The following is a 27,098-nucleotide window of genomic DNA, read 5'->3' as shown; positions in this document are numbered from 1 at the left end:
CTGTGAGCTCAGAATTGCTAGTCGCAGAGCCATTATTTAAAGAAAAATATTGAATAGCCATTTGCCCAGCTGGGTGCATTAAGCGGGTTAAGTAGTTCCGCATAGTCTTCTATGCGGAAACTTCTTGTGTTCTATGCTTCTATGTTGTAAACACCAATATTTGGGTAAAATATGCATAAGGAAAGAGTCTTTGATAATTCAAGACTCCCACAGGTGATGATAGCATCCTGACGGTCTAGCCTGTCTTTACAAAAAAGGTCTGTGTACCAGATAAGGTAACTAAGCCATATTTAAAGATTACAAGGACCTTTTCCATAGGGAAGCCTTTAAACATAGAAATTACGGCACAACAGAACTGGAAGAAAAAAGACTAAATCCTGGTGCAATGCACAATCCTGGAGTAGTTCAGATGAAAAAAACATTAATAACTTTCAGATGCAGGAAAGGATTTCTGACGGAGTCAAAAAACAGCCAGTCTCAGACAGATAATGTTTATATGATCCCATCAGCGAGGCCCCAGCTGAACATTTTGCAAAATGAAACAATATTGGTGTACATTCTAAGTTGTAATTCAGCATGCCCGTATCAGATTTACTGTCACTATAAACAGGAAGCTACATGGAGGTATCTGTAGCTTTTTGGATGCCCAGAATTTTAAAACACTTCGCTTCTCCTCCTCTTGTGAGATTGCTTTGGTATTTGAAAAACTTACAAGAAATGGTCAGTTCTGTCATGTTTTGCTCACTTGTTTCCAAAAGCACTGGCAAAAGCTGAAAAATTAAAACCTACCCTTATTTCTACTGCAGGGTTTTATTTAGGTGCCCATGCTACACAGATTTGCACACATTGTTGTAACATGCCACAGAGAATCAAAATGTTGGAAATTAAATGATCTCTGTCAGGTATACCAAAGTTTTAAATCAGTTACAATCAGACAAACTCCTGTGAGTATCTATTTTAAAAACATATAAATAAGAAATTATTTGTTGGAAAGTGGCTCACACCTGATTAATCTGAAGATAGAAGACCATGAGGCTCCTGGCTACATAAGTAACTTCTGCTGATTCACAAGTGGTTTAACATCAGATTTCTGTAGCGGAAATATTCCAACAAGAACTAACTTAATAATATATATTGTGAATTGATTGCTTTCATTTGAGAGCAAAATGCTTTTAAAGCTATTATCTTACAATCTTTTATTTTAATTTAAATTTCAAAACATCCCGTATTTGTGTTCTTATTGTAAACACATACATGCAAAAATTCTAAGTCTAAAAGTTAAAAAGGCATTTCAGCTGTAATTCACACTAGGAAGAACAGGGAAGAGCTTAAAAATACCCATATGCATTGCCCAAAAATATTCAAATTCTCAGCTAGAGTAGGAGGCAACACCATTCAAATGACTAGTTTTCTTTAAAGCTTGGAGATAAGAGACTGTCATCTACCTTCAAATGTGGTGACTAGAGAAATCTTCCATTCAATGATGTGCCTTATATTTTACGAAACCATTTTAGATAGAATTGTAGCCAAAGGCTTTCAAGATCAGCTGAGTGGCTTTTCTGCACACATAAGCAGACTTAGGGCATATGAAAAATGTATACCAGCATACTTTCATTCAGATTTTAAGAGGTGGAAGTCCAATTTCCTTCTCTGTTCCTGATGGAAGCTCTACACAGTAAAAGCAGAGGCTCTAGGGGTCTGCTCTATCCTCTCTATTACATTTATTAATGAGAAAACAACAAAGAGGGTGTTTATATCATTGTATAGGTGACCCCTCACACAGACAGAGCATTACCTGCATGTTGCTGCAGAACTGGGTTTTGCAGATATGGGCTTGCCAGAAACATTAAGTTGACCTCATCCATGGAAACGTGAGTCATTGGGCGAGGGAGAGAGCAGGCGTAAAAATTGATTTCTGAAATTACCTACACAAAATAGGCGTAACTATTTTTGAACACATAAAATATATTGGAAATGTCAGTACACAAAGAACCACTACAGACTGCTACATATTGGTGCAAACATTTCTAATAACCAAGCTCCAACTCAAAGAATATTTAGATGCGTTTCACCTAATTGTGAAATATATAGATATGCGGTTTCAAAAATAACTAAACAAATTAAAGGAACAAAACTCAGTCAAAGACAGTTAAATTCAGAAGGCAATCTCTCTGGCACAGGCAGTCCTTCAGCCAAACTGCTGCTGGAGTTTTCCAGGGCAGTATCACTAAGTACGTGCCCTGCTCAAAGACTATTCCCACAATCACTGTCAGAGACAGGCTGGTGGGCTAGATAAACATCTTTTCACAAGAGTGGACCTGAATAAAAACTATAATTTCACTTCTGCATTTGTCAATCATATCTTGGCTTTTCCATATTTAAGAAGTAACGTGGCACTGCCATCAACTGGAGTTAAGAAATGTAAGGAAAAGGGTTTTTTTTCAGTAGAAACTATGTTGTGCCACTGTGCACCTGGGCCTCTCTCAGCCTGGGTGGGATCAGTGTCTATATCTGGAAATTCAGAGGTCTTTTTGTCCAGAAACGTAAAGGTTGCTTACGTGGTTTGCCTGTATAAGCACGAAAACATCCAAGCTGCTTCCTTTCTGAATTAAGCCTGAACCTTCCCTCACGTATTTCCAACCTAGCAGGCAAATCCCTACCTTTTTTTTCACGTAATTTTTAGGACTATCAGGAAGCTTCTAATTTGGAGCAGTTTGTGACTCGATTTCTTTTGAAGGAAACACTGAACCAGCTTCAGTCCCTCCAGAGCAGCCTGGAGTGTGCCATGGAAACCACAGAGGAGCAGACTCGGCAGGACAGGTGAGCAAACCCTGAAGCACTGAAGGGGGTGAGAAGCGGGGTCACCATGAACATCCAAGACCATTTTTCACCAAACAACCTGATGTAGGGCATAGCAGGAGAAATAAGGATACACCTTTTATTCCCTATAGGAACTCATTAATAGGAGTTTTCCTGAAATTGAATACAAGCAGGTTCCAATCTGGTGCTGTGGTGGGTTGCACGTTAAGAGGACCATTTTGTTACATCCGAGGCTCTGCTCCTTTGACTTCTTTTTAAATCTACTGACTATTGAATATCAAATGCAGAAACCAGACCACTGCAATGTGAAGAGCTCTGAAACTACTAAGGCCACTGACTGTCTCCTTGTTTACTTCTTTCAGCTTTATGATTTTTTTTTTCATTCCTGGTTGCACAACAATCCAAATATTAAGAGGAGAAATAGCCAGGCTCTTGCTATAACAGCTTCTTCCTAGAACATAGAACCATAGTATTGGTTAACATCTAACTCTATAAACTCTCAGTCACCTGGATAACCTACATCCATCCAAGGGATTTAGCTGAATTTAATACCATGACCTCATAGATGGGGTTTGTAGAATCAAGGATCAAAACATTTTTCTGATAGATGAGGGTTTGTAGGATCAAGGTTAAAAATATTTTTGAAAAGGTACTTGCCTTCATGGATTTGTTTTCCTTGGTACGCTACTGTTAAAGATGATACAGAAAGCAAAGCTGTTGTGTTTCATGGACAAAGAAGATCTCAGCATATGTTTTTAAATGCATTGCTTTTTCATTCTTGCTTTTGGAAACGTCATTTTTCTTGTTTGCTTTGCTGTTGGTTTTGAGATCTCTGAAGTACGTGAATACTGTACTGAGGTTATTAAGTCATGAATACACTGGGGTTTTGTGCCGGCAGCTTGACTGCAGGAATCAAGCAGGTTGATTTGAAAGGCTGAGGATGCACTGAGTATGCACAGTATGTATACCCCTCCATTCATGCATACATCTCTACAGGTTCCCCACAGGACTGATGGCAGAGAAAGAAGTCTTGAATGGCTAGTTCAGAGCTGGGACCTGTTAGGTGCTTTTACATCCTCTGGAGCAATCACTGACTTCTTCTCTGACTTGCTTTTTAGGAAAGCCTTTCCAGAAAGATCATCTGAGTAACTCAAATTACTCACTTGGTTGCATAGACTTCGGTAATATGAACACCCCTTTTGCTGCCAGCTTTCTTGTCTGCATTGACTGTCTCAACAACTGCCTTCAGTTTTTCAGAAATATCCTCTTGGATGGTGAATTTTGTTTATGGCAAAGAAAATCAGGAAGAGGTGTGACACCGTTAAGCCAAATACCATCTTCCCCATTTTCTGAGGTAGCAATGTAAAAGCCAGGCAAACTCAGCACTTTAACTACAGCTATTTAGGAGAAAATGAGTTAGAACCTAGTGCAGATGCCCCAGTTCCTATGTAAAATAATCTTCAATTATGTTTAACTTAACTCAGGTGCAAACTGTCTGAATCAAAATCCCATTAAGACATTCCTAAACTAATTTAAGAGTGCTTACAGTGGGAAACTGCCATAACTCAGCTTACTGTGAAGGGATTTTATGCTGCAGAAAATACCATCCTCAAACATCTCCTTAACATAGTGTGTGAGCTTTTGGTAAGCCTTCATTCTGTGCTTCAAGAGACCAGAGAGTTTTCTAAAGCAGTGACCTGGGAATTATTTACTGAACTTTTTAGACTACTGTCTAATATTCCTTGCAACCACTCATCCAACTAACTCTTCAAAACTAACCACAGTCCTGGTCCTTCATTGCTCTCTGGATGGGTGATGAAGAAGAACCATGTAGAGACAGCCTTCATTCCCCACACAAACTCTCAAGCTTCAACAACTCTGTCATTGCAGTACAAACATAAGTCATTTCTGTATCTATCTGCTACATTTCAATACTGGTCCCAGAAATGTAATATTAGCTAATTCTCACTGGTTTTCCTTCCTTATTAACAGATACATATTGTTTATCTTTTAAATCTTTAAGCTGAAGGGGTCAATGTTTAAAGTTTGTATCTCACTTTTAGCTGTTCTTGTGACCCCAGCTCCTCTGCAGAGATGCTACAAAACTCACATGAATGAAGAAACTGTGTGAATGGTTCCTTAGGTGAGGTCAGAACCACATCACAGGCAGACACTGACCTCAAGCTTTCTCTCCCTAAAAGATAGGTTTACGCCAGTTTAACCCTCCGTTTTTTTTGGTTTTTTTTTTACTTCTCTAATGACTATCAACCGAAACACAACTAATTAGTAATAGTGAAAATCTGGGAAAAAATCCAGTGGCCTCAATAGGTATTTCTCCTTTTTTAATTCAAATGGGAACATGCAAGCACATGTTGTGAGAACAGAGAGAGGAGAGCTCTCCCAAATGTTTTACCTTATGAAGTCTCCCATGTTTCTGTGCAGACAAGGCCCAACACAACCAGAAGTGCTCTCAATTCAATGGCCAGGAAAACGCTCAGGTCGAAGGCTTCTGAGGAACAACAGCCTGTCACCAAATAGCCCTCATTTTAGCACAGGTATGATATTTCACATTTTAAAGATATTTAAAACACATGCATATAAACACACATACAGAAAAATGTATATGTTTCTTCCTCTCAAAAATTTGAATTAGACATGATAACTCATTTTACTGACAGAAATCAATCTTAAATTTAATATAGAAGGTATTAGCTAAAAGCATAAGGAAAACAAATATGTATCCATAGATCTGAACTGATAAAAAATACATAATTTTGGGACAAACTGTGATATCATTTTGGTGCTGGGGGTTGATTCAACATTTCTTGGGTAATATTTGTAGCCTGCAGATAAGAAGGAAAAGGGGAAGGCTATAACTTATACAGAACCATGCTTATATATACATACACCTCTTTTTTATATATATACACACAATTTATACCTCCCAGGTGAGGGCAACAAATAAGAAACAGAAAGGGAAAATACAAAATGTGAAGGGAAAAAATATTTCATTTAAGGTGATACAAAAAATCTGAAACAGCATTTCTGCTTTGGAAAACGTGAGACAGTACTTTGGGAAATGGGATTCTTTGGAAGCAGTGACATTAAGCACCAGGTTCAGTGAAGACATCTCCAGGCTTAGTGAGGTCTGTTAGAATCAAGGCATGAAGGTGACAGAAATGCCAAAGTACGTGATGGGTCAAGCCCACTTCTTGACCAGTCATGCAGATTTCACTGCTTGCAGCCAAGTGCTTACCTCTTCCTTTTTAACCCTCTTTTGAAGATCCTTCTGTCACTTACATTCTTGACTCACTTTCTGCCACTCATTAAATCATGCTGTTCATTCAGTGCAATGATGCAGGATGACGTTTCATCCCTTGTGAGTTGCTGGTGTTCATAACAAGGAAGGTCACAGCCTTGTTGCTGCCCTCCTAATTCAGAGTTCAGAAGGGGCCCAAACATATGCAAGCTGTACCAAATCCACTTACTGTATTAATGTAATTTTAAAGAGCTAACATCTTTCTCCACAGCTATGCTAATAGCTGTCTAACTGCTGTCTACTTTCCTAGACAAGGTTTGTGTTTTTCTCGGCACTTGGTCTTCCTTCTTACTGCCTGCTGCCCACGTGCACCATAACACTGTAGGTGTGTATATGCACTCAGCACTGAAGCCAGCATTTCTTTAGTCTTTGTACTTGTTCAGGTAAAGCCACACTCTGTCTCCTCTACACATCACACCTCTGGTATGTCCCCAGCTTTAAGATTTCTTTGCTTGGTTGAAACATAGTCCAAGTGCCACAAGAACTCTCAGGTGGAAAATGAGCAGGTTAATGAATGCACACATCAAGAGCATGTGTTGAAAAATCTTCAGGTTTTGATAAACAGTCTTCCTCTCTCCTTAGAGCAATCACTTATGTATGCATTCACACTGTGGGTGACGCCAGGAACTGCTCTCATAATGCACATATCTGCTTCCTTGAGTATTATCCCTTCCATCTGATAGACAATCTTCTTGAGACTTTAGCAAAGCAAAGTTTTCCAGAGACTTTAGAGAGGCTCAGAGATGCTTGTGCCTTTGTAGAACAACATTTTCTAGTTTCACCTTTGCTATAAGACATCAGGTCATTATACAGTCACAAGTATGACTGCAGTAGAGATGGAGTGCTAGGAATTCTTTTGAAAGGGGCATATCCTATCCATATAGAGCGACAAGACACAATTAACATCCAGTGTCTTTAGTCTTTCCTCTGCTGCTGAATTCTGTGATTTGGGAGAAAAATAAACATAGGAAAGTTATTATGATGAAACATAATCAATCCTGAGTTGGTCAAAATTTGCAGTCACCACAAGCATAAATTACAGCTCTCAAAACCAAAATCTCGTTCTAGAAAAATCTAGTGTAGGAAGGATCAATCCTAATAACCATATTGCTGCAATTCATCAAGCACCTAGGAACGCTGTTTGGTTGGAAAGGTAAACAAGGATCATTAGCTGCAAGTGACATCCAGTTAATGTTATCAAATCAGCTACAGAGTCCACTGCAAGATTATATCCATAATTAGTGGATGAACACATGAAAACTCCTAAAACAGCATATTGCAGATGACTGTAACAAAGCTGAAAACTCCTCAGAGTATAAGTATAAAAACAGCTGTTGCCGCTAAATGAACCTTTTCTGAATGAAGAGAAAGACCCTTATTCTCAATGCAGATGAGACATTCTACGTTTATGTTAGGAGGCTCCTTCAGGAATCCCTCAATATCAAGATTCCTCAATGTGCCATGCCAGAAACATATCTGCACATGTACACCCTATTAATTCTTTTCTACTGTTCATAAGAATGTACTTTTTTATTGGGAAGGAGCATATATACTCTTAACCTTTGAATAATCCTGGAATCCTGCTGGAAGCGCCACGTCAGGATCCTGAGAATGCTAACAGGCCAACCACGGCGATGTCCTTGCGGTCAGGGCCATACAGCAGGTCTGCTGATCCTATCACCTAAGATGTATTGGCCATGCCAGGATATTTAAGACAGTCTTGGCTGCCTTTCTTTCACCTTCACCCATTCTCCCAGGGGAAAGAGGAACTGCAGACGAGACACAGCACATGGTCCCTCCATGGGATGTATTTTAGAGGAATCTCAAAGACAGGCTTGCTATCCAGCAGAAGACCTAACTCTTACTCTTACAGCAACTTTCACGTAAAAAAGATTAAGAAATGGCAAACTGAGAAAAAAATTAAGACAGAGAAAGCATTAACACACCCCCCCAAGATGATTTTGCATTTTGAGCAGAAGGTGTTCAGGTTATGAGCTCGTTCCATTTGCAGAGGAGAGCATTCCTTTCTTCAGGTTTCAGCACGATTTCAAAAGCATTGACATTAATCTAGGATGTAGTTTTCATTCTGTATTGGATTTCTATTGTATCTTAAAAAGAAAGAAAATAATTCATATAGTCAAAATCATGCTTTCCTCTAGTTACATCTAAATGAACATTGAACTAGTTGCAGCACAGTCTTCAAACAGCAAAATAAATTGCAAGCTAAGCTAAACTTTTTTATAAAATAAATTAATATGTTCCAGCATTTAGTTCCATTTTATAAATAGTTATTATTTATATTTTCCAAAGGTTGGATTGAGGAAGACAGCCAGTGGACAACCCAGATAAACAGACTCCAAAACCTGATTGACAGGCTGGAAAAGAAGGTGTGTGTTTCTTTTCACCTGCTTGTTCTCTCACTTTCAGTAAAGCAATCCTTAAACCACAAATGCTTTCAATGTCCCAGTCTTTCCAATTAATAATGAGTGAAACTTCCACATCACCTGAGAGCTAACACTCATTAAATACCTACATATTCCTTTCACCACCTTTTTTCCTATTTCATGAGAGTATGACATGGTTTTCCCACACTCTCCTTTCCCCTTTCCATCACCACAGTTTCAGATTTTCATAAAGATCTGAAAAGTCACATCACTCTATGACTGGAAGATGTTATAGTATTTAGTTATGTTTGTTTTGGGGAACTTGGGACAAGCCTTTCTTTTTAGGATCTGATTTTTTTCTCTTCTTCTCCAAACTTTCCCACTAGAGCTTGACAGAAAGTTTTGTTTCTTCCTTCCCCATCACAGAATACTAATTTATAAAGATAAAACACTTTCCTAATAAGTAGAGTTCAACCAAAAGCTGATGCAACTCCCACCCTCCCGCCTGGGAGCCGCGGGAGCCACCCCAGCTCCCGGGCTGCACCAGCCCCCAGAGCCCGGAGACAGCCTGCAGTTCCCACGCCAAAGCAGAGCTCTCCGGGAGCCTGACAAATGACCTGTCTGATCCAACGATACAAAGGCTTCCCAGGGCTTGTGAAAACCTGAGTAACATCTGCCTGTACAGAAAATATAATTTTCTTTTGTTTTTCTATCAGATTGATTGCTACCCTAGGTTTTCAAAGTTGGTTTATGTCTGTGTGACGATGACTTGGCGGGGGGAGAGGGGAGAAAGAAGAGCAGAGAAAAAAGTAAGGTATAAATTCCTGGGTTGTTCTCTACATAAAGTGTCTCTATTGAAGGACAGACAGACAATTTCAGATAGGTGCTAAGGGAGTGGCTGAATTCAGAGGATTTTGGGACCCAGGGAGTTTCCTCCTGACTAGAGGCTAGGTTTGAGGTTGAAGTGCTCTCGGACCCAGGAGTTCCTCCAGTCCCAGCGCGGCTGATGCTGCTCCTCCCTGCAGGTCAACGCTCACTGTCGGCGAGGATGTGCATGTGCTCCAAAGACATGGATTCACGCACACCACCACGGGTGCCTCCACCAGCACCCACAGACAGGCAGCGCTTGCAGAAACATGAACGTGCGACAGCCTGACCCTGTCCCTTCTTTCCAGCTGATCTGGATGGACGCTCCCCAGTGAACATTATCATGGGCTCCAAGTCCATCTGGTATTCGTGGCTGGACACCTGCCCCTTACCCAGACATTGGCTCAGACCCTGGGTCCTGGCAGACAAGTGTCTCCTCCTACTTGCCCGCTAGTCCAACTTGAGTTCAGTAGCAAATTATACACACAGAAAATAGTTCAGTTTGGGATTTAACAAGAAGACAGAATAAACGGTGGTGACCTGGCACAGGGCTCAACAAGAAAAGTGTACTGACCTTTCTCTGCCATTGCTCCCTCCCAAATGAACAAATGGTCCCAAGTTACTTTTCCCCTTTGGTCCCAGTTTGGGACCAAAATTTGGTATCTCTGTTACCTCAGCCTTATTACTGGGTAGCTGCATTACCGTTACGGTCCCCTCCGGCACTGCTGGCCTTGCAAGACTGCTCCCCAAAAGGAGCCCAGTCCCTTCACTTATCCCTGAGGTCTGACAGTCTCTCGCATCGCTTCTCCTTAACCAGCTGTGAAACTCGGCCATTCCTTGCGGCACTGCCTGCAACTTCTGTCAGGTTCTCACTCTGCTGCTTGCTATGCTCAGCAGCTCCTCATGGTCTGCTGAGTCCATTAAGCCTCTGGCCAGGGCATACGCATCTACCTGCACACAACAGCTTCCTCCCAGAGGTCATTTCTGCGTGAGAAAAGCAATTACACAGCAGTTGCCATGTTAATGACATTTTAGTAGCAACTTCATTTTTTCTGAATAGATATAAATTGGATTTTGAAATGTCAAGGTCCATCATGAAATTTAACTCTTGCTTTTGGTCCAGCTCTACTTCCAGCTCTGCTTTGGAGACAGCAGCTCACTGCCCTGCCACAGTGACCTCCTGACACGGACTGGTGAAAAAAGGAGTTTAAGGAAACTTTTAAAAGAGTGTTACTGAAAAAACAAACTTGACATACAGCAATAATGCAATGCAAACGTTACAGAAAACAGCCAACCATTTTGTCGTATAGAAATTTACACAGATGTTATAAAATTATCAGATCTGCTATGGATAAATGACAGAGAACCTCAGTTTGAACAGGAGCTCAATGCCAAAGGGAAATGGTGGCAGGGCATAGACCTTCCATAATTATCTCCTTATCAATATAAAACTTGATTAATAAAACACAGCAATTGGATAATCCTAATTTTGCCAATAGACCGCCTGTATCCACCTTTGCCCTAACTTTGCATCTGCTTGACTTTGTATCTCATGACCAGGTCTAAGTGTGAGAGGTGAGAAGTTCACCATTTCTGCAGCTTCTCCAGGACCACCAACTTTGATTGTTCTTCTCTTGGCACCTCTTTCTGGCCCCTGTGAACTAAAAAACCCAATTTACTAAGCATGCAACTTAGAAATCATGAAACTTTTGGTCCTATAAGGTATCCTAAGAGGTATTAAAAAGACTATGAGAATTCTTTTGCATTGACATTCCCTCTGGTCCTCATTTTATTAGATCTTACACTCCATTACAGTAGGAGGAGCTCCCTGTGATCCATGTTTAAACAGCATCTAGCAAAACGGTGTCTGGGTCATGACTGGAACAGGCATGTATTGCAAAAAGCATGTTGATGCCTCTTAGCAGTAGAAGACTGTGAGCCCATGTATTCTGTTCCAAAGCAAAGTCAAGAAAAGGCAAAGCTTTTCAATGACCATTTTTTTAAATGACCATTGACTTCAGACTGAAATTAATTAGACAGAAACATCAAGTGGTTGGTCACCACTTTGTGGAGTAATAGGGCACGGATTCTGGCGGGGATTCAGGCCAAAGACCTTTATTGCTAGAAGTGTCCGCTTTTTATGCAGTTACAGCTCTTTCACGCACCACAAAATACGTCCTGGTCGGTTACCACACACAGTCCACGCGCTTCTCCACAGTCAGGATTCGCTGCCTGCAGATGTCCACACGCTCCTTTGCTTCCTCTTAGTTGTTTACCACAGCTCCTTCTCCTCAAGGCTGAGCCATGCAGATGTCCAGCTGTTTACCAGCTTCCCAATGCCACAGCTCCTTCTCCTTAAGGTCGAACCCTTGCAGGGTGATCCCAATACCACTTCCCACCTGGGATGAGGCAGTTACATATGCCATCTCTCAGCAGTAACTTACACATTTTTACCCCAAAGTGACCACTTCTCATCTGAGGCGAGGTAGGACTGAGGAGGCATTGTAAAGCCCCAGCTCTGAGCTGCAGCCTTGGTCAGTTTTCACTTGCAGGCCACGTGATAACTGTCTGGCAGGAGCTCTCAGCTCAGCTCAGTAGCAGAAGTGGGCTACTTCACGTGTGCTCAACGTTGAGTCAGCCGGCGACCGAGCGCTCTTTCCACAGAGATGAGGACGATGCACCAGCGCTCGCATGCTCTGAGGTCACAGCAAGCTGTCTGTGTAGGCTTAGCCCCTCTGCGTAGTCATGCCCTGTCTAACGACATAACACTACTGAAGAACTGCTATAGATTATTTTCAAATTCTTGAGGGGGTCAGCAAGGTGTCCATCAGTGGTTCCTACTGAAAAACTACCTGGTGAATCGTTGATTTAGTGTTGTCTAACTCTTCTGCTGTCTTCTGTCAAAGGTGAATTTAACCATGAATTAATCTTGTAAGTCCTTTTTTTTCCCCTCAAGTTCTGAAGTTATACACATGGGGAAAAACAGATTTATTTTTTTCTTGATACCTTAAGAGAAAGTTTGCAGTACAACTCGAGTCATTTGTTTCCTGTCCTTTTCCAAACATTCCCTGGAAAAATTTTGCACTGAAAATTAGAAGAACCACAGGAATATGCATTTTCCTTCAGCTTTTCATCTGAAGTGTCTGCACTGACAAATGAGCTATTAAAACTGTGGTTGGTTTTTTTCCTTCCACACACACATTTCATGCCTTTCTATGCACATTCTGCGGAGAGGTACGGCTACCCAGCAGTTAGTCTGTGACTGCTGCTTCGCTCCTGCCTGGCTTTGCCACCTGCTGCTGGTGGAAGTCCCCTGTTCATTTGAGTTCTACCCGCACACCTCTTGTTGGCTTTTCAGCAAGTGCAGTATTTGTGCTGGCAAAACTCCTGCTACCCGAGGTTAATCAAGCCTCACCGACCTGCAAGTAGGAAAAAAATTTTATCTTTGCGACACAAGAATTGTTTGCAATAAGAAGCGAAGCGTCACTAACGAAGAGCGTGTTTTGCTCCAGCTGCTTATTGCAAATCGACTTGCTTTTTTCCAGGCATATGGATATTTTTCAGAACGTCCATATGGCACTGTGTTAGAGGGTATTGCATGTGCCTAGCATGTAAGTGGTAATTTTGCGCGCATTACTAGAGGGTGTTTGCAGGAGTCACTGATTCATGAAGCGTGCACCCAGTTTGTGTGCCAAGCAAAGCATACTGCTGCCTCACCGATGCGCCTGTTTGCTGCCGCCCAGTCTGTCCTCAGAAGCAAGTGCAGCGGTTCAGAAACCTGACTTGGAGCACTGTGCACGTTTTTTTCAATGCTAGAAAACAATTCCTTGCCATCATAACGCCCCTGTAGAGAAGTTTCTTCTGCATAAAGTTTTATGAAGGCGTAATAGTAGCTGATAGCTCATTTCAAATTACTCATCTCCATAGTCCACGTGACAGTTTGAGAGGGAATGTGTATTTTCTGAATTAAGTCCAACATACATTTGTGAGCAAGTGGATTTGTTACAAATGAAAAACTACCTGCTCAGCATTATAAATAAAACTTTACAGAACAGCCTGGGTTGGATTTAACCACTGAAACGTGCAAGACTTTGAAAACAACGCTTGTATTTGACTTACAGCTAATAAAGAAGGGATTTAATTATAACTTCTGGAGATATAACAGAATCTAGCTATTGGAATAGTTTGTTAACAAGGTAAGGCCAGAATACAGCTGTAGTATTGCCTCATGTTTCTATTTTCTTTTCAACTGCCTGAAAGGACCTAAAGCTTGTGCCATTTGAAGAGGAAGTTTTGGAAGAAAATGCAAAACCTGTAAGTACTTTCAAGATAATGACTTTTAACATTTAATTTTCAATGCCAGGTAGTAAGACAACAATCTCCCCTCATCTCTTTTGTTAAAAAATAAAAAAATCACCATCCTCCCTTTTCCCAGTGGTAGGAATCCATTTTAGCCAGCAGAATACATTGTGCAAGATGCAACACAACAAAACTTAGGTATATGTGGGCAAAACTTTTATATTAATTTTTTGCATTGTTTTCAAAGGATACAGTGGGCCAAAAACTCAGCTCACATAAGGAGTAAAACGTGTCATTAATAAGATTTACTGAATTCGACAGCAGTGTTTACGGGCTGGTAGCTTGTCAGCTCCCGATCACCTAATGCTGCATGCACGCTTTAAATCATGGTTGTACAGCCAGCCTCCCTCCCTTCCAAAAAGGCCATTGGAAGCCTTACCAGGAAAGACTGAAGAGCATCTAGTGTTAAGCAGTAATCAATATTACAACTTACAAACCCAAAATTATAACCAGAGATAAACTTACTTTTAATTAAGTTCATGTCCAAGATTGAGATCAGTTTTTCAAATACACGGGTGTTCCTAAATTCAGGACTTTGAACCTAACAAAATGCAAATCACATGAAAAAATAACGAAAATAGCTGGCACATCAAATTCCTTATTTCATCACAGGAGTTGTATTAGATTTTTTCTTTTTAAGATGAGATTATACAGTATTTCTATACAGACTGCTTATGAAGAAGGGATAATCCATGAGAAAACAGTATCAATAATCAAGGCAAAAACAAGTCAAAAACACATACACGAGATGAAGTTGTATTAAAAGCACATGGTGTTTCTTGAAAGATTTCATTAGTAAAGTTGACAAGCTTCAATGGATAAATCAATATGTAAACACCTTACATTAGCTAAATTATAATCATAACAATTCAGGATAAATTGGTCTTCTGTACTGCTAAGTGTTTCCATAGTCCTGTTTATAAAAATTGTTCATTTTTTGCAGAAAGGTAGAGAAAAAAACACCCTCTCTATTCATCATTTAACATGGGCTACCTTAGGCATCTCATTCAGGTGTGAGTCAGAGCTCTGAAAGGTGAAAGACTATGAGAGCACCTCCATGAGAGTAACACTGCATCCAATGCAGATTGTGGGAATATGCTCTTACCTCAAACCTCACCCCTACTTGCGTACAGATTAATCCAAGGAAACATGCTGACTTTATTGCAGAATATTCCAAAGATCAACATTTGCTTTGCACTCTTCTAAAAAGACTCTCTCATCCAGGCTTCGGACAATTCTCAGTTTCTCTAAGGTGGACGCTAATTTTGAGTGTTTCCATTCTGTGCCTCAGGCTGCTGAGACAAAAGCTACACTTCAGGTGTTTCCAATTCTCCACTCCAGAGCACCAAAACAAAGACTGCAAACTTCAGTGGAACCTTTGTGGGTTTTATTTGATGATTGTGGTTTTTACTGTTTTATGATAGACTTTTCTGAGTGTAAAGTCCACGGAATTCAGAGGATGATATGGCAGTAATATTGTAATGTTTTTGTATCAGCACATAATGATTGTTCAACGTCAAATGTCTGTGATAGAAGAAGAAAGTGAGGCATTCCGGCTTGCTCTGAAGCAGTACGTGGAATCTGCTTCTACTCAGGGTGGCTGCCTGCAGTAAGTACAATGTTATTGCCCCTGGGCTGAAGGGAGGAATGTAGTCTGATTTCTTGAATAGCTTTTAAGTGGAGCTGGGTTGTTTATGAAGAGAGAACCTGTAACATCTTCTTTCCTGGCTGGTTATGCATGTGTGTAAGACAGAGCTTTTCAAAGACAACTAAAACCAGAAAAAGACATCAGACTGCAGACTTTAAGCAATATCACAAAATAACAATACAGGCTATCCCAAAGATGCTAAACAATCTTTAAGGTTTTTCAGCTCTACAGGTCATCAATTCATAGCTCCTGGAAGCTCCGAGACCGACACTCTTTACTGGAAAACTCATCTGCCATCCTTCATTTGTGCTCACCTGCCAAGTGAGCAATTTATCGACTTGCTTCTCTGCTTGGAAGCTTTCAAAATCTTCCCTTTAGGCTGTCATTTTTACAATTTTCACTGATAATAAAGAATGGGAAAAATGAAAAAGCAAAATTTTCAATGAAACAAAGTGTATTTCTGCTTTGCTCCTTTTAGAATTAAATAAACCATTAGAACTCACCACTGAACTAAATTTCTTCATTTAACATACTTGAGAAGGCTACTACTGTACACACCACAGACCATTATAAACCAAACATTTTTATAACGTGTACACAATACAGGAGCTTCCTATATATTCAAAGGCTTCAAAGGCTGCCTATCACAACCCTAATTTATGAGCCTTGTTGCTATGAGATTGTCACACTTATGATTGTATCAGTAGTGTTCACACAGACCAGAAAAAGTACGCTAAGCTGGAAGAAAAAAAGAGTGACCTTCTTGCAGTGGTTCACTTGTACAGGCAGACTGATGAGGAAAATAAAATTTTCTTGTGGCCCAAGACCTGGAAAAAACAGAGAAGCCCCCCAGTCCCTTTCCAAAACCAAACATCCAGCAGAACGCTGCTGTGACTGCAAACTTGTCGGGGGACAGAGCGTACATGACTTCAGAACGCAACTGAGCAAATGACGGCAAAAAGTTACTTTCCCCGAGTTTACAGGCATTTGGTAAGTCTGTAGTGCCACCTTCCGGCTGGTTTTTACCACAGCTGTTTATGACATTTGACTTGCTTTTTCCAAGAGTTCTTGATATTTTTGCTATTTTACAACGTATTTTCACATACGGCAGGAGAAACCCAATAAATCATATGACTTTATTGCTTATTACAGTATGACATATAATCTGAGACCGGTTTGCAAGCACATCAGTAGTAAAATCAGCAATCTCACAATTGGGCACTGAAGACAAATACAAATATATATACTTTTTGTGCTATACATCTAAACAACAATTTGAGTACTCAAATGCATAAATACCCTATATGCTATAAAGCTTTTATGCTCAGGATAATAAGTGGGAGCATCAGCAGATATTCTGTGGCTCACTTTTCACTTCTGATAAATTGTTAGCTGAATAGCGTAAGAACAAGTAAATACTACCCAAAGGTATTATTTTAAAAGTGTACCTGCAGCAGACATCAGTCTATCTGTTTTTATTCTCCATTAATATTCGCTTTCAAAGCACCTAAACTCTATGCCACTTGATGCATACAAAAGGATGACTTCTCACAGTGTATTTCTTCAATGAAACAGCACAAGTTACTCTATAAACGTATTTGAGATGTTCTCTGTGTACAATATGCTGTATTAGCTGATTTTCCCTGACTCACAGTTGTTTGATTAATTTTCTGTATTATTGATTAGTATTTTTTTAGATAAATGACACTATTGGATCAATATGAAAAATTAGTTGCATAAATAAGGGTCCATTATAAGTGTAGTAATATAAAATAAATAAAAACCCATGAAAATACTCCAAGAGTTTAAAAAAAAAAAAGCTCAGATAAATTGCAGTATGTTTCCCAAAATTCACTTATTTGTTAAATTTCTTATTTGGGTTGCTTTTTGGTTTGCTTTTTTTTTCCTAAAAGTCACTGCATTTGGTTCCTGCTCAAAAGTATTTTGGAATAAAATGTGTATGTCCAAAAGCTTTGTCATGTTTGATTAAATTAGTTCTATCCTACAATTCTTAGTGTTTCCATACAGAAGCTTCCAAGTGATTCCCGCTTCATTGTTTATGAGTTCTGGGAGAACAGCAATGCCTGGAATAGGTAAATTTTAGGGGTTTGTGATGGAGGTTTTTTTTGTAATATAGACAGTTTTGAAGGTTAGAAAGCAGTTGTGTAGAAGGACTGAATACAAATTACTTTAAATACTGCTAATCGATCCTTTGGTAAATATATCACAATTAATACTTCAGAACAATCCTTCAATTTCTAAGGACTAAAATATACTGAAATATATAAATAAAAATGTCAGACACAGCTAGTTCGAACAAAACATACAAAGTCTGAAAGCAAATAGAGAAAGGTAGGGCATCAGGTAGATGTTAGTTGATCAGAAACAAAAGAACAGGCATATTGCCACAGTTTAATGATAATGAAAGAAATAAAAGGAGCCAATGACTGTGACAGGAGGTGTGCCATCCAGCAACACATTTAAGCACGCAAGCAGTCATGGGGAACTCTCCCAACACTTCCCAAATCCACATCACAAAACCCCATCTGACAGATTCCCAGAATGTCTCTTTTGGGCCCAAAATAGAAGTGATTGAGCGTCCTAGCAGCTGAATTCTAGCCTACAGCAGGCAGATGGCTATGAAATTGAGTAGAGACAAAAAGATTTTCCTTAACTACATTCACTATTAAAAAAACAAACCAACCCTATGATCCTAAACCTGTAGACAGAAACCATTCTGAAGGAAGATGAAGTCTCCTGAAGCTTAGTTGTTTTCCTTTTAAACAAAACCCCAGTTCAAAGTTTACTTTTCAGAAAGACTCAAGAACACTAGTAACACACATCAACACTATATTGGGCCACAGCCAAGAGATGAACATCAGAGTAAGAGTCAACCATACAGAAAAAAAACTGCGTTTAATGTAACATGCAAGCACTTTGCAGCTTATCTGGTCTCCTACCCCACTACCATCATTGCTTAAGTTTTGAAGCACAAAATCTCTGTTACAACATTAATTGTAAAATTCCTAATGCTCATGAAAAAAATTTGAGCCCCTTTAAAAAACTTGATATAGTCTTATTTTTACAATCATTTAGCCACCTTCAAAAGAATTACAGCAAGACATTCCAAAGAAGTAACGTGGACTTCTTGGAAACTCCAGAGATCATCACAACAATGCTAGTCCCTGGTAAATATCAATTTTGCACATTTTTTATTCTGTGTGAAGAGTTGTTATATTAGTGTGTTCCATATGCAGAACCACTGCATAGTATCACCCTTAGTCAGATCTTCTTTGGTAATATGTGAAGGAGAAAGGGACTCCAAATGTTTCTATTTTAAGCACAGAAATGTAAAAATACATCAGCAAGAACAAGACCCACAATGTTTTATTTCATATAGTGCAAAGTTAACGCTTTGCACATACTATTTAAGAAAATATCTAGAATAAACAATACTATTTGTGAATAGTAAAATAGACCCCATTTAAGATTTCAGGTAAAAAAATTATTTCTGCTGAAGACTTCAACTTAATCGTACTTACACTGACTGAAGAAAGCCTTAAATACTAGTAATTGATATTTACTAACCAATTTATTATACATACTTCCTGCTACGTTAAAAAAGAACAAACTACTTTTTGAAAAAGCAAGGTGTTGAAGATTCCAAATTATTATTTCTAATAACGAAACAATGAGTATGCAACATTTTCTTTCTCCTAGAAATGACAGTTAAGAGACAATGCAGGATGAAGCAAAGCAAGTGTCAGTCCCATATTTACACAGGGAGGACAGCAATTTTTTTTTCTTAGGAAACACAAATCTATTACAATGAAACCCTAATTTCCCCTATGTCTGAGTACAGACTAAGTTTAAAACAAAACCTCACCTAGTAGGAAAAAAAAAAAAATTTACATAATCTTGTACCTGAGGTTTCTCCTTAAAAGAAACTAGCCAAGGCATTTTCAGACCTCATCAGCCTGATCTGAGCACACAGTTATATGCCAAGGATTCCTGCAGTATCTGGAGATTGCACTTAATAAACCAAGAATCCCTTCAAATCTTGTATCATACTGGGAAATTGCTGGATTTAAGACGAACTTGGCTATAGGAAACAAGGTGTCCTTTTCCCAAACTTCTTTGTGTCCAAGAGCTAGACTGCATATGAGCCAGGAGCGTCCCAGGGGTGGTTTACTCACACCTACAGTATAATTAACATAAAATAAAATGTAAACAATTTTTTTAAATGCCTAAATATAGAAGTGACTGAAATCGGATTCAAAATGCTCGTTGAGGCATCGACTCTGCTAAGAAGGATTTCAGTTGGCGGCAGTCTTATCCTGGCAGGCAGTCGCCATAGAAACAGCATTTCTCCCTGCGCACCCCTTGCTGGGGGGGCGATGGGCAGTAACGCATTCGCAGTCATTTTTATAATTTTATAGATTATCTGTAGTTTAGAAATCTGTGCAGAGATTTGAACTTTTCTTTCGTGGAAAGTACTTCCCATGCCTGATCTATACAAATCGTATTTGTATCTGAAAGACAGAAAATGTTCTTGAAGTAAAAAATGATGGCTGCAATGCTACCAGTATGCCTTATGAAAGAATTTTAGACACTGTAAAGTGATACCATTGTACAATCTAGAAAAAAACCCCAACCTGTCTGCAACTAGCACATAGATAGGCTCTATTTTAAAAACAAATTTACCCTATCTCAGACACATCCACTTTTTTTTTTTTTACACACCTGGGTAACTAAGAACTGAAGCAATTCTAAATTGTAATCTGATTCAATCAAAGATTACTACCCAAGAGTCTCTATTCTGCCAATTAATTAAAATTAATAAGTATACACTTATGTGGCCAAGAATGATTCAGGAAGACAAGAGATTTCAAGAAGACAAGGGTTTTCAAGACTGTTAGATCCAATATTATCCTAAAGCAAACTCATTTACCATCAGTTACCAACCTACTACAATCACCTGCACACCTGCTAAGCAACCAAGTTGCTTCAGGCCAATCTACCAGGGTGGCATGAATCACTCAGCACCTCTTCAGCAAATGCCTAATTTTTATATAAGATCTGGACTTGAGGACACTAGGGAACCTTTTGGTGAAGAAAACAAAAGCTAGGGGAAAACTGTTGAACACTTATGACACGACAATCCATGAAATAAGCTGTTACATTGGTGCTTTTTTTGACAAAATTCATTAATCCACTGATGTGTCAGAGACTAGTAGGCTTTCATAGCCCCAATTCAGGTAAGATTCTTAAGTATCTTCTCGACATTCTTCTTCAAGAATAACATTTTTCAGAAGAACACCATAAATTGAAGGACTTATGGACACATTCACATAAATAAGTTGTATTAAGGAATTTAATACCCCAACTGTGTAGTGCAAAACCTACAGAGCCTAGAACACCCCTCTGCTAAGGGAACATGGCATCTCAGATACAGTCACGGTTCCTTTCCTTCCTTCCTGTCTCTCCCCATAAACTTTGTGGTTCTTCTCTGCATAAGGTTCGGTTTCAAAAGGGCAAAGGGTAGGGACCGTGGGGCAGCGGTACAAATGTGATTCACTCCAGCCTTGTCTATAATCTGCTGATTACAGATCATCTTTTACGGGAATGACATTTTACAAGCCCACCAATTCTCTTACTTTTGGGGCAAAGTGCTCTTAATTCCTAGAGTTGTGTAAAAAGAACAGCACCAGGTTTGAATAACATCGCTAGGAAAGAAAGTCATTAAAGGCAGCACAATCACCCAGGGGGGACAGTGCTCAGCTAAAATAATGACACAGGCAGCAAAACAGGAGTGAGGATTTATGTGGTTTGCTCTCTGCCATACGGACGCTTAATTCTATGCAGCCGCCCCTATTACACTTTAATGTTTCTTTGAATGTTATAAAAAAGGAGATATAAATTCTTGTGCTAAAGCCACTCCCCCACCCACAGTTATACTCAGCTCTCCTAGTATTTTAAGTATTCTTCCCCTGCCTGGAAAGGTTGTGTCCTTGAAAGTATGCAGCTTTAAAGTAAAGTAGTATTAGCTGCATATATAAATGAACATTTCTTTATATATGTTGCAGCTATTTTATTTAGGATTTTTACAAGAGGTAGAAAAAGAAATACTGCTTATGTTAACAAATAAATTAATTCTCCTCTCTTTCAGCATCGTGGCGGGTTCTCAGTAACAACTAGAAGGTGTGGTTCCAAGTAATGTTAACATTGCATTGTTTTTCATTACAATAACATTCATATAGCAGTGTACAGGTGTGCTGAGTTATGAACTTATGATGTGATGCTCTTTGTAATTATGGATATGATCTTTTCCATCATGGAAAACTGCACATTACAGTCTCTTCTTGTGACTAGTTCAGTGGAATGATGCATTCTAAAAGCTGAAACAAGACAACTATGTTAAACTGTTGTGTATATTCAGTCCAAACTGTCACAGAGAAGTGCATCTTGATTGGTATGACAGTATTTGTGAAAAGTTTTAGTCTTACGTTAATAAAACAATTGTTACTTAATGCTGCTGTTTTCTCCTTTTACAGAATAAACAGGTATGAACATGAACACACTTCTTCATACATGTTTTATGCTTCAAAGAAGCTGTAAGTCATTAATTAGGAGAAAAAACATAGGGACAACTTTCTGTGTTAATACAGAACTTCACTCAGACAGGAAATTTTCTTCCCATAACAAGACGAGGCAGTACCATTTTCTCTTCACAGCTTCTAGCCCGTACCCTCGCAAGAGGAAACATATCTGCCAGCCTGCCAAGCCACTTTGGATCCACAGACTTAACATTTAACAACCGATTTGCTTTGAAATCTATGTCCTGAACACCTGGAAAATATTTCCATTAGACCACTGGCAGCTCACTGAAAAGTCATTAGAGGAATCACTGTCAGAGCACAAATAGCCATAAACCTGGAAGTAGAAATACTTTCTTCCCTAAGAAACCCTGCTGTTGTCCCCTGCAGCTGAGCAGTAGGTGTGTCCTCCAGCCCAAGAATGAAAGGCAAGTGGCTATTGTAACCTCACACCTCCATGACAGCTTGACAAGCTCTACATGCTGAATGACCAATCTCTCCACTCATCTAGCAGTCCAACATTACAAACAGTACCCAAAAAGTAACTTACAAGTCATATTCAAGAAAATATCTTCTTCACTGTACAATTTATCTATTTTTATTTCAACTCAACCAACACATTACCCTGTGTAATTAAAAGTGGGGAATTTAGACTACAAACAAGCAACCTTCATTGCAGTATGGTTCCATATTCCAGAACCCATGACCAGGACTGAGCTCAAGATTAAGAAAGGCATCACATTTAAGTACCTGCATGTGACCAAGGCATCTTAGCTCCTATTGTATCAATGGAGTTCTGAGACAAAATTAATTGCTTTAACAAAGGCATCTAGCACGTGAGAGATGCTCTAGAGTATCCCAGCTGGTGTCCAGCTCCCAGCTGAGGACACGAGTTACCTATAGGTTGTGTGTCACTTATGCCAGCCTCATGCAGCTATCCTACATGTCTCAGATGACACCAGATGCTTACCTTTAGGCAACTGAATCAAGCCCTTTGCCAATAAAATCAATGGAGCCTAGGTTCTCTACACAAATGTGGATGTCAGAAAGTGATGCCTACACACCTAAATTTATTAGAGATAAATATTAGAGATAAATGAGTATCTCATATTAGAGATAAATTTCACATTTAAATCTTCTTACAGTAACTCAGCAAAACTGAATGCTTTTACTACTGGAGTCCAAAGCTCTCCCATATTAACATGGTCCCGCTACAGGTCTGGTAATTCTTTAAAAGGCACCCAAATAGCTGTATTACACTCATAAATAACGGAACAGTGAAAGTTTAAAGGTTTCTTTGTCTTTAGCAAAAAGTAAAAGCAAAGCTACTTATATTCCTGAAGATCTGGCTGGCTTTTTTCCTATGCCAAGATGTCAGTCTAGTGTATGTCCTGTTTTCTTTTGTCGCTACTGATGTACTGACAAAGGAAACACAGTGACATGTGACATTGCTGCAGGGTAAATCCTTCAGTGAAAACTGACACACCACTCTGAGGTTTACATTTTTCCTTTTCACTGGATAAACGATACTAAAATTATTCTTAAAATAACCTGCTTTAGAACTTCCTGTCAATTAGGTGCTGGAGGGGGGAAAAGTTCTAGTAGGTAATACAGCCTTCTAACAGTTATTCTCCATTCTATATTTGCTAGTAAACACTTTGATGAACCATACACAATAAAAAGTTTGAGAAGTTTCATTTAAGAGTTGAGAGCTACACACAGAAATTGCCTTCAGCACGTACTGGGGAAAAAGATCGATATAACTCACTCTAAAAATCTCCCAGTGATTAAAAAGCAAACAATATTCCAGTTCTTTGTAACATTACCTGTAAATAATATACAAATAGAATATACTTGGAAGTTTATTTTAATTGGCTAACTGCTGCTAAATATAACAGAAACTGAATTCAAATAAGCTCATTTGCGTATTTCAGGGAAAGAAATCTAGTGTCTATCAAATGCAACTTTGAAGTTTTCTGCACTACTGCGATTACTTTTCAACACATTCTCACTTAGTTTCCATTATCGGTTGTGGCAGAGGTTAAAAAATTGTCTTCATTGCCCAGATTACATCCGTGCAGGTCTGAATGCAGGTTTTGAAGGTAATTATATTCATACAAAATAACTATTGTTGATGTTTGTCAACTGAAGGATGCTTCCAGGAAATACTCTACTGCTTTCCACTTCACTATTAAATATGACACTAATTTAAGAAAAAAAGTTACAGAATTAACTATGTACTGGTATATTTACCCATATAGACATGATTAAAATCGGTCGTCTTCCTCAATTTTGCCCATTACTTCCACTTTTCAAAGACAAAAACATGGGACAATTATTTACAACGAACTTCAAGGAATGCAATGTGTAGACAGTTCTCTTGTTCTGATCCACAATGAGACAAGATTTCTCATTTTAGTGAAACTGTTAGTAACAAGGATTTCATGCCTTGAAAGAAGGTATGCATCCACTAAACGTTAAGGAATCTCTTGTGTCAAGACAGAGATTTCAAATAAAGAAAGCAAGTGAGTGAAGTTTTGGCAAAAAAAAAAAAAATTAAGCTAGAGGAGTACATACCCTAAGACATCTGAGATTTCACACTGCCAGTATTTGTTGTTCCATTGTTACTGCTAAGGAAGGGAGGTGGGAGCAAGCAAGAAGCCCCAGTCAAGTACTGGTTTATAATTTATGGTCAGACAAACTACATGGCTACATAAACACAGAAAATTCAAGGACAAAACTCCGTCACAGCAAAATGTAAAATTATTTATTTTCACTGTAATTGCATTACCATCTCAGGCATTAAAAATTACAGGTTTGACTTCTAAAGCATTCAGGCAATTACAGGAAGAAACAGGCATTTCCGTAAGTTTCATTGGGTCCTACTTTCATCTGTAGGCACCCAAGTACCTTCAAAAAATCTTAAAGATCTACATCATATGTAGCTCCTTCGTTGATGGATTTCTCATCTTCCAAACAACCTGTCACTTCTTGCATATGTCAATAAAAGGGTTGCTTTTTTCCTGTAAGACAAACAAACCCTCAAATTACTTCAGTTATAAGAGGTCATTTGAACCAGGTTTTCACGGGTCTGTTTACAACCCTTTTCTACTCCATATACAAATAATTCCAACTCAATTCTGATTCAATTTCTATCTGCATGTTTTTCCATAAGTAATAGAGTGGACCTTGCCATCGAATATATTCTATTAATATATTCTATATTAATCTCCACTTTTTGCAGATTCATATTAAAATCATTTGCCTGCTAATATCTTTGGCGGTGATTCTTTAGGCAGCCTAAACCATTCACTCATGACAATGTTTAACAATGTGATTTTTTTTTTAATTAATGAAAGTTCTACTTTCATTAATCATGGAGACTTAATCTGATCTCTTCATGGCAGGCTTTGTCAACACAGTAGCATCACTTCAGTTCAAATGCTGAGCTATGTATAGGCAGGCCTGATCCCCACATCTCAAAAAAACCCCCAGTGTCTTTTGGGATAAATGCAACCCGCAATCCACACCCCACTAACTGTAACAACAGCATCTCCCTTGTACAAGTCACTCTAGGAAGCCATCTTTTCTCCATCTGAAAATACAGGTTTCACTCATAGATGGGCATATACTTCAGCAGTGACTTCAAAAATTCGGAAGTACGGAAGTCTTAACATGGATAAGAATCGCCTGAATACCCAATTCAGTGGCAAACTGTTGACAACCACCTGCTCCTAAATACAAGCTCACTGACATGTTGTAAGATTGTCTGTTCATCATTAGAAATTTATCTGGAGGCCTCCTTCTGCCCCATCATTCATTTAATTTACACGTTCATCTTACCGATCCCTCTGATTTCTATACAGAAAAATGGGTGACACGGGATGAGTCAACACACGGGAATTTTCCCATGTAACCATAGAATCTGCTGCATGAAGGAACTAAAGTGCAGAGGAAAGAGGATGGATAATGGAACAATTGAACACTACTTACTGTTCAGTGTAAGTAAACTACGTGGTTTTGCACACTCCACTGAAAACAAGTCCTGAATAATGCTATCATCAGGATACTAACATTCTACTATAATTTCTGGCACTGCTCTACCAAAAAAGTACTGTCTTTAGATGACCTGTTATCAGGACACCACAAACATAGCAATCCACCTCAGCACCTACCTTAGAGATTTCAGGAACTGCAACATTGAGATAACTACTTATTATCATATCAGCTCTGCTATAGGATACCCTTAACATTAGTCTGTATCTCTCCCACTCTTCTAGAAACCACAAAGGCTATGAGGAATATTTTTGATTTCTTTTTTCTTTTTAACAGATGGGACCATCCAGTAAGATCTGATGAAAGAGACCTAGCTTTCACTGCCTCCCCAAACCAATTGTTTGTTCACTGTGAGGGTGACCAAGCACTGCAACAGGTTGTGCAATCTCTCCACAGAGAGGTTGAAAGTCTCTGCCTGTGGAGATACTCAAAACCTGACTAAACATGATCACAGGCAGCCTGCTCTAAGCTGACTCTGCTTGAGCAGAGGGGCTGGACCAGGTGATCTCAAGAGGTCCCTTCCAAACTAGATGATTCTGGGAAAATTCATTAAAAGCTACCAAAAACACGCTTAGGAAGGAAAGAAAAACAAACAAGCAAAAGTAAAACCCAACCCCAAAACAATGCTGTAGATTATAATTGTCTCATCACTAAACGGATTAGAATGAAACAGCACCTGGAAAATGCTGTTTGCATTAAAAGTAAAGCTGCTTGTACTCGTCTTATAGGCTTTCCACTATCAATCCACTTGTCCTCTACTTCAGCATGGAATGCTCAAACTCTGACATCCAGTGTCAATAATCAAGGTGCCACACATAGCAGGCAATTTAACATGACAGACTGATGACACTGTATTGCACCACAAGGAGCCAAAATCACTGCCTTTTCTGGATAAATTAGTTTTTAATTTATCTTCACTTTTTATTTGATTCCAGGTGCCTTCTGAGATTACATGGTCAAGAACTGTGAAATACTTTTCCTCCAATCTATATATTATATTCTATATATATAGAATATATATATATTATAATCTATATATTATTAAGAAT

General features: G+C 39.0%; 1 protein-coding gene across 1 annotated transcript; it reads left to right on the top strand.

Moving 5' to 3' along the window:
- Positions 1-618: 618 nt before the first annotated feature.
- NECAB1 (N-terminal EF-hand calcium binding protein 1) lies at positions 619-21,595 on the top strand. Its single transcript, XM_010291740.1, has 9 exons — positions 619-624; positions 2,684-2,820; positions 5,263-5,375; positions 8,450-8,526; positions 13,651-13,704; positions 15,246-15,358; positions 17,413-17,490; positions 18,494-18,585; positions 21,567-21,595. Exons 1-9 carry the CDS (start codon positions 619-621, stop codon positions 21,593-21,595), a joined length of 699 nt encoding a protein of 232 aa, XP_010290042.1.
- Positions 21,596-27,098: the final 5,503 nt, after the last annotated feature.

This window comes from Phaethon lepturus, unplaced genomic scaffold, assembly GCF_000687285.1.
Source record: "Phaethon lepturus isolate BGI_N335 unplaced genomic scaffold, ASM68728v1 scaffold14247, whole genome shotgun sequence".
NCBI classification, from domain to species: domain Eukaryota; kingdom Metazoa; phylum Chordata; class Aves; order Phaethontiformes; family Phaethontidae; genus Phaethon; species Phaethon lepturus.
Note: the sequence above shows the minus strand (reverse complement) of the source record. Positions and strands in the feature narration are given on the sequence as shown.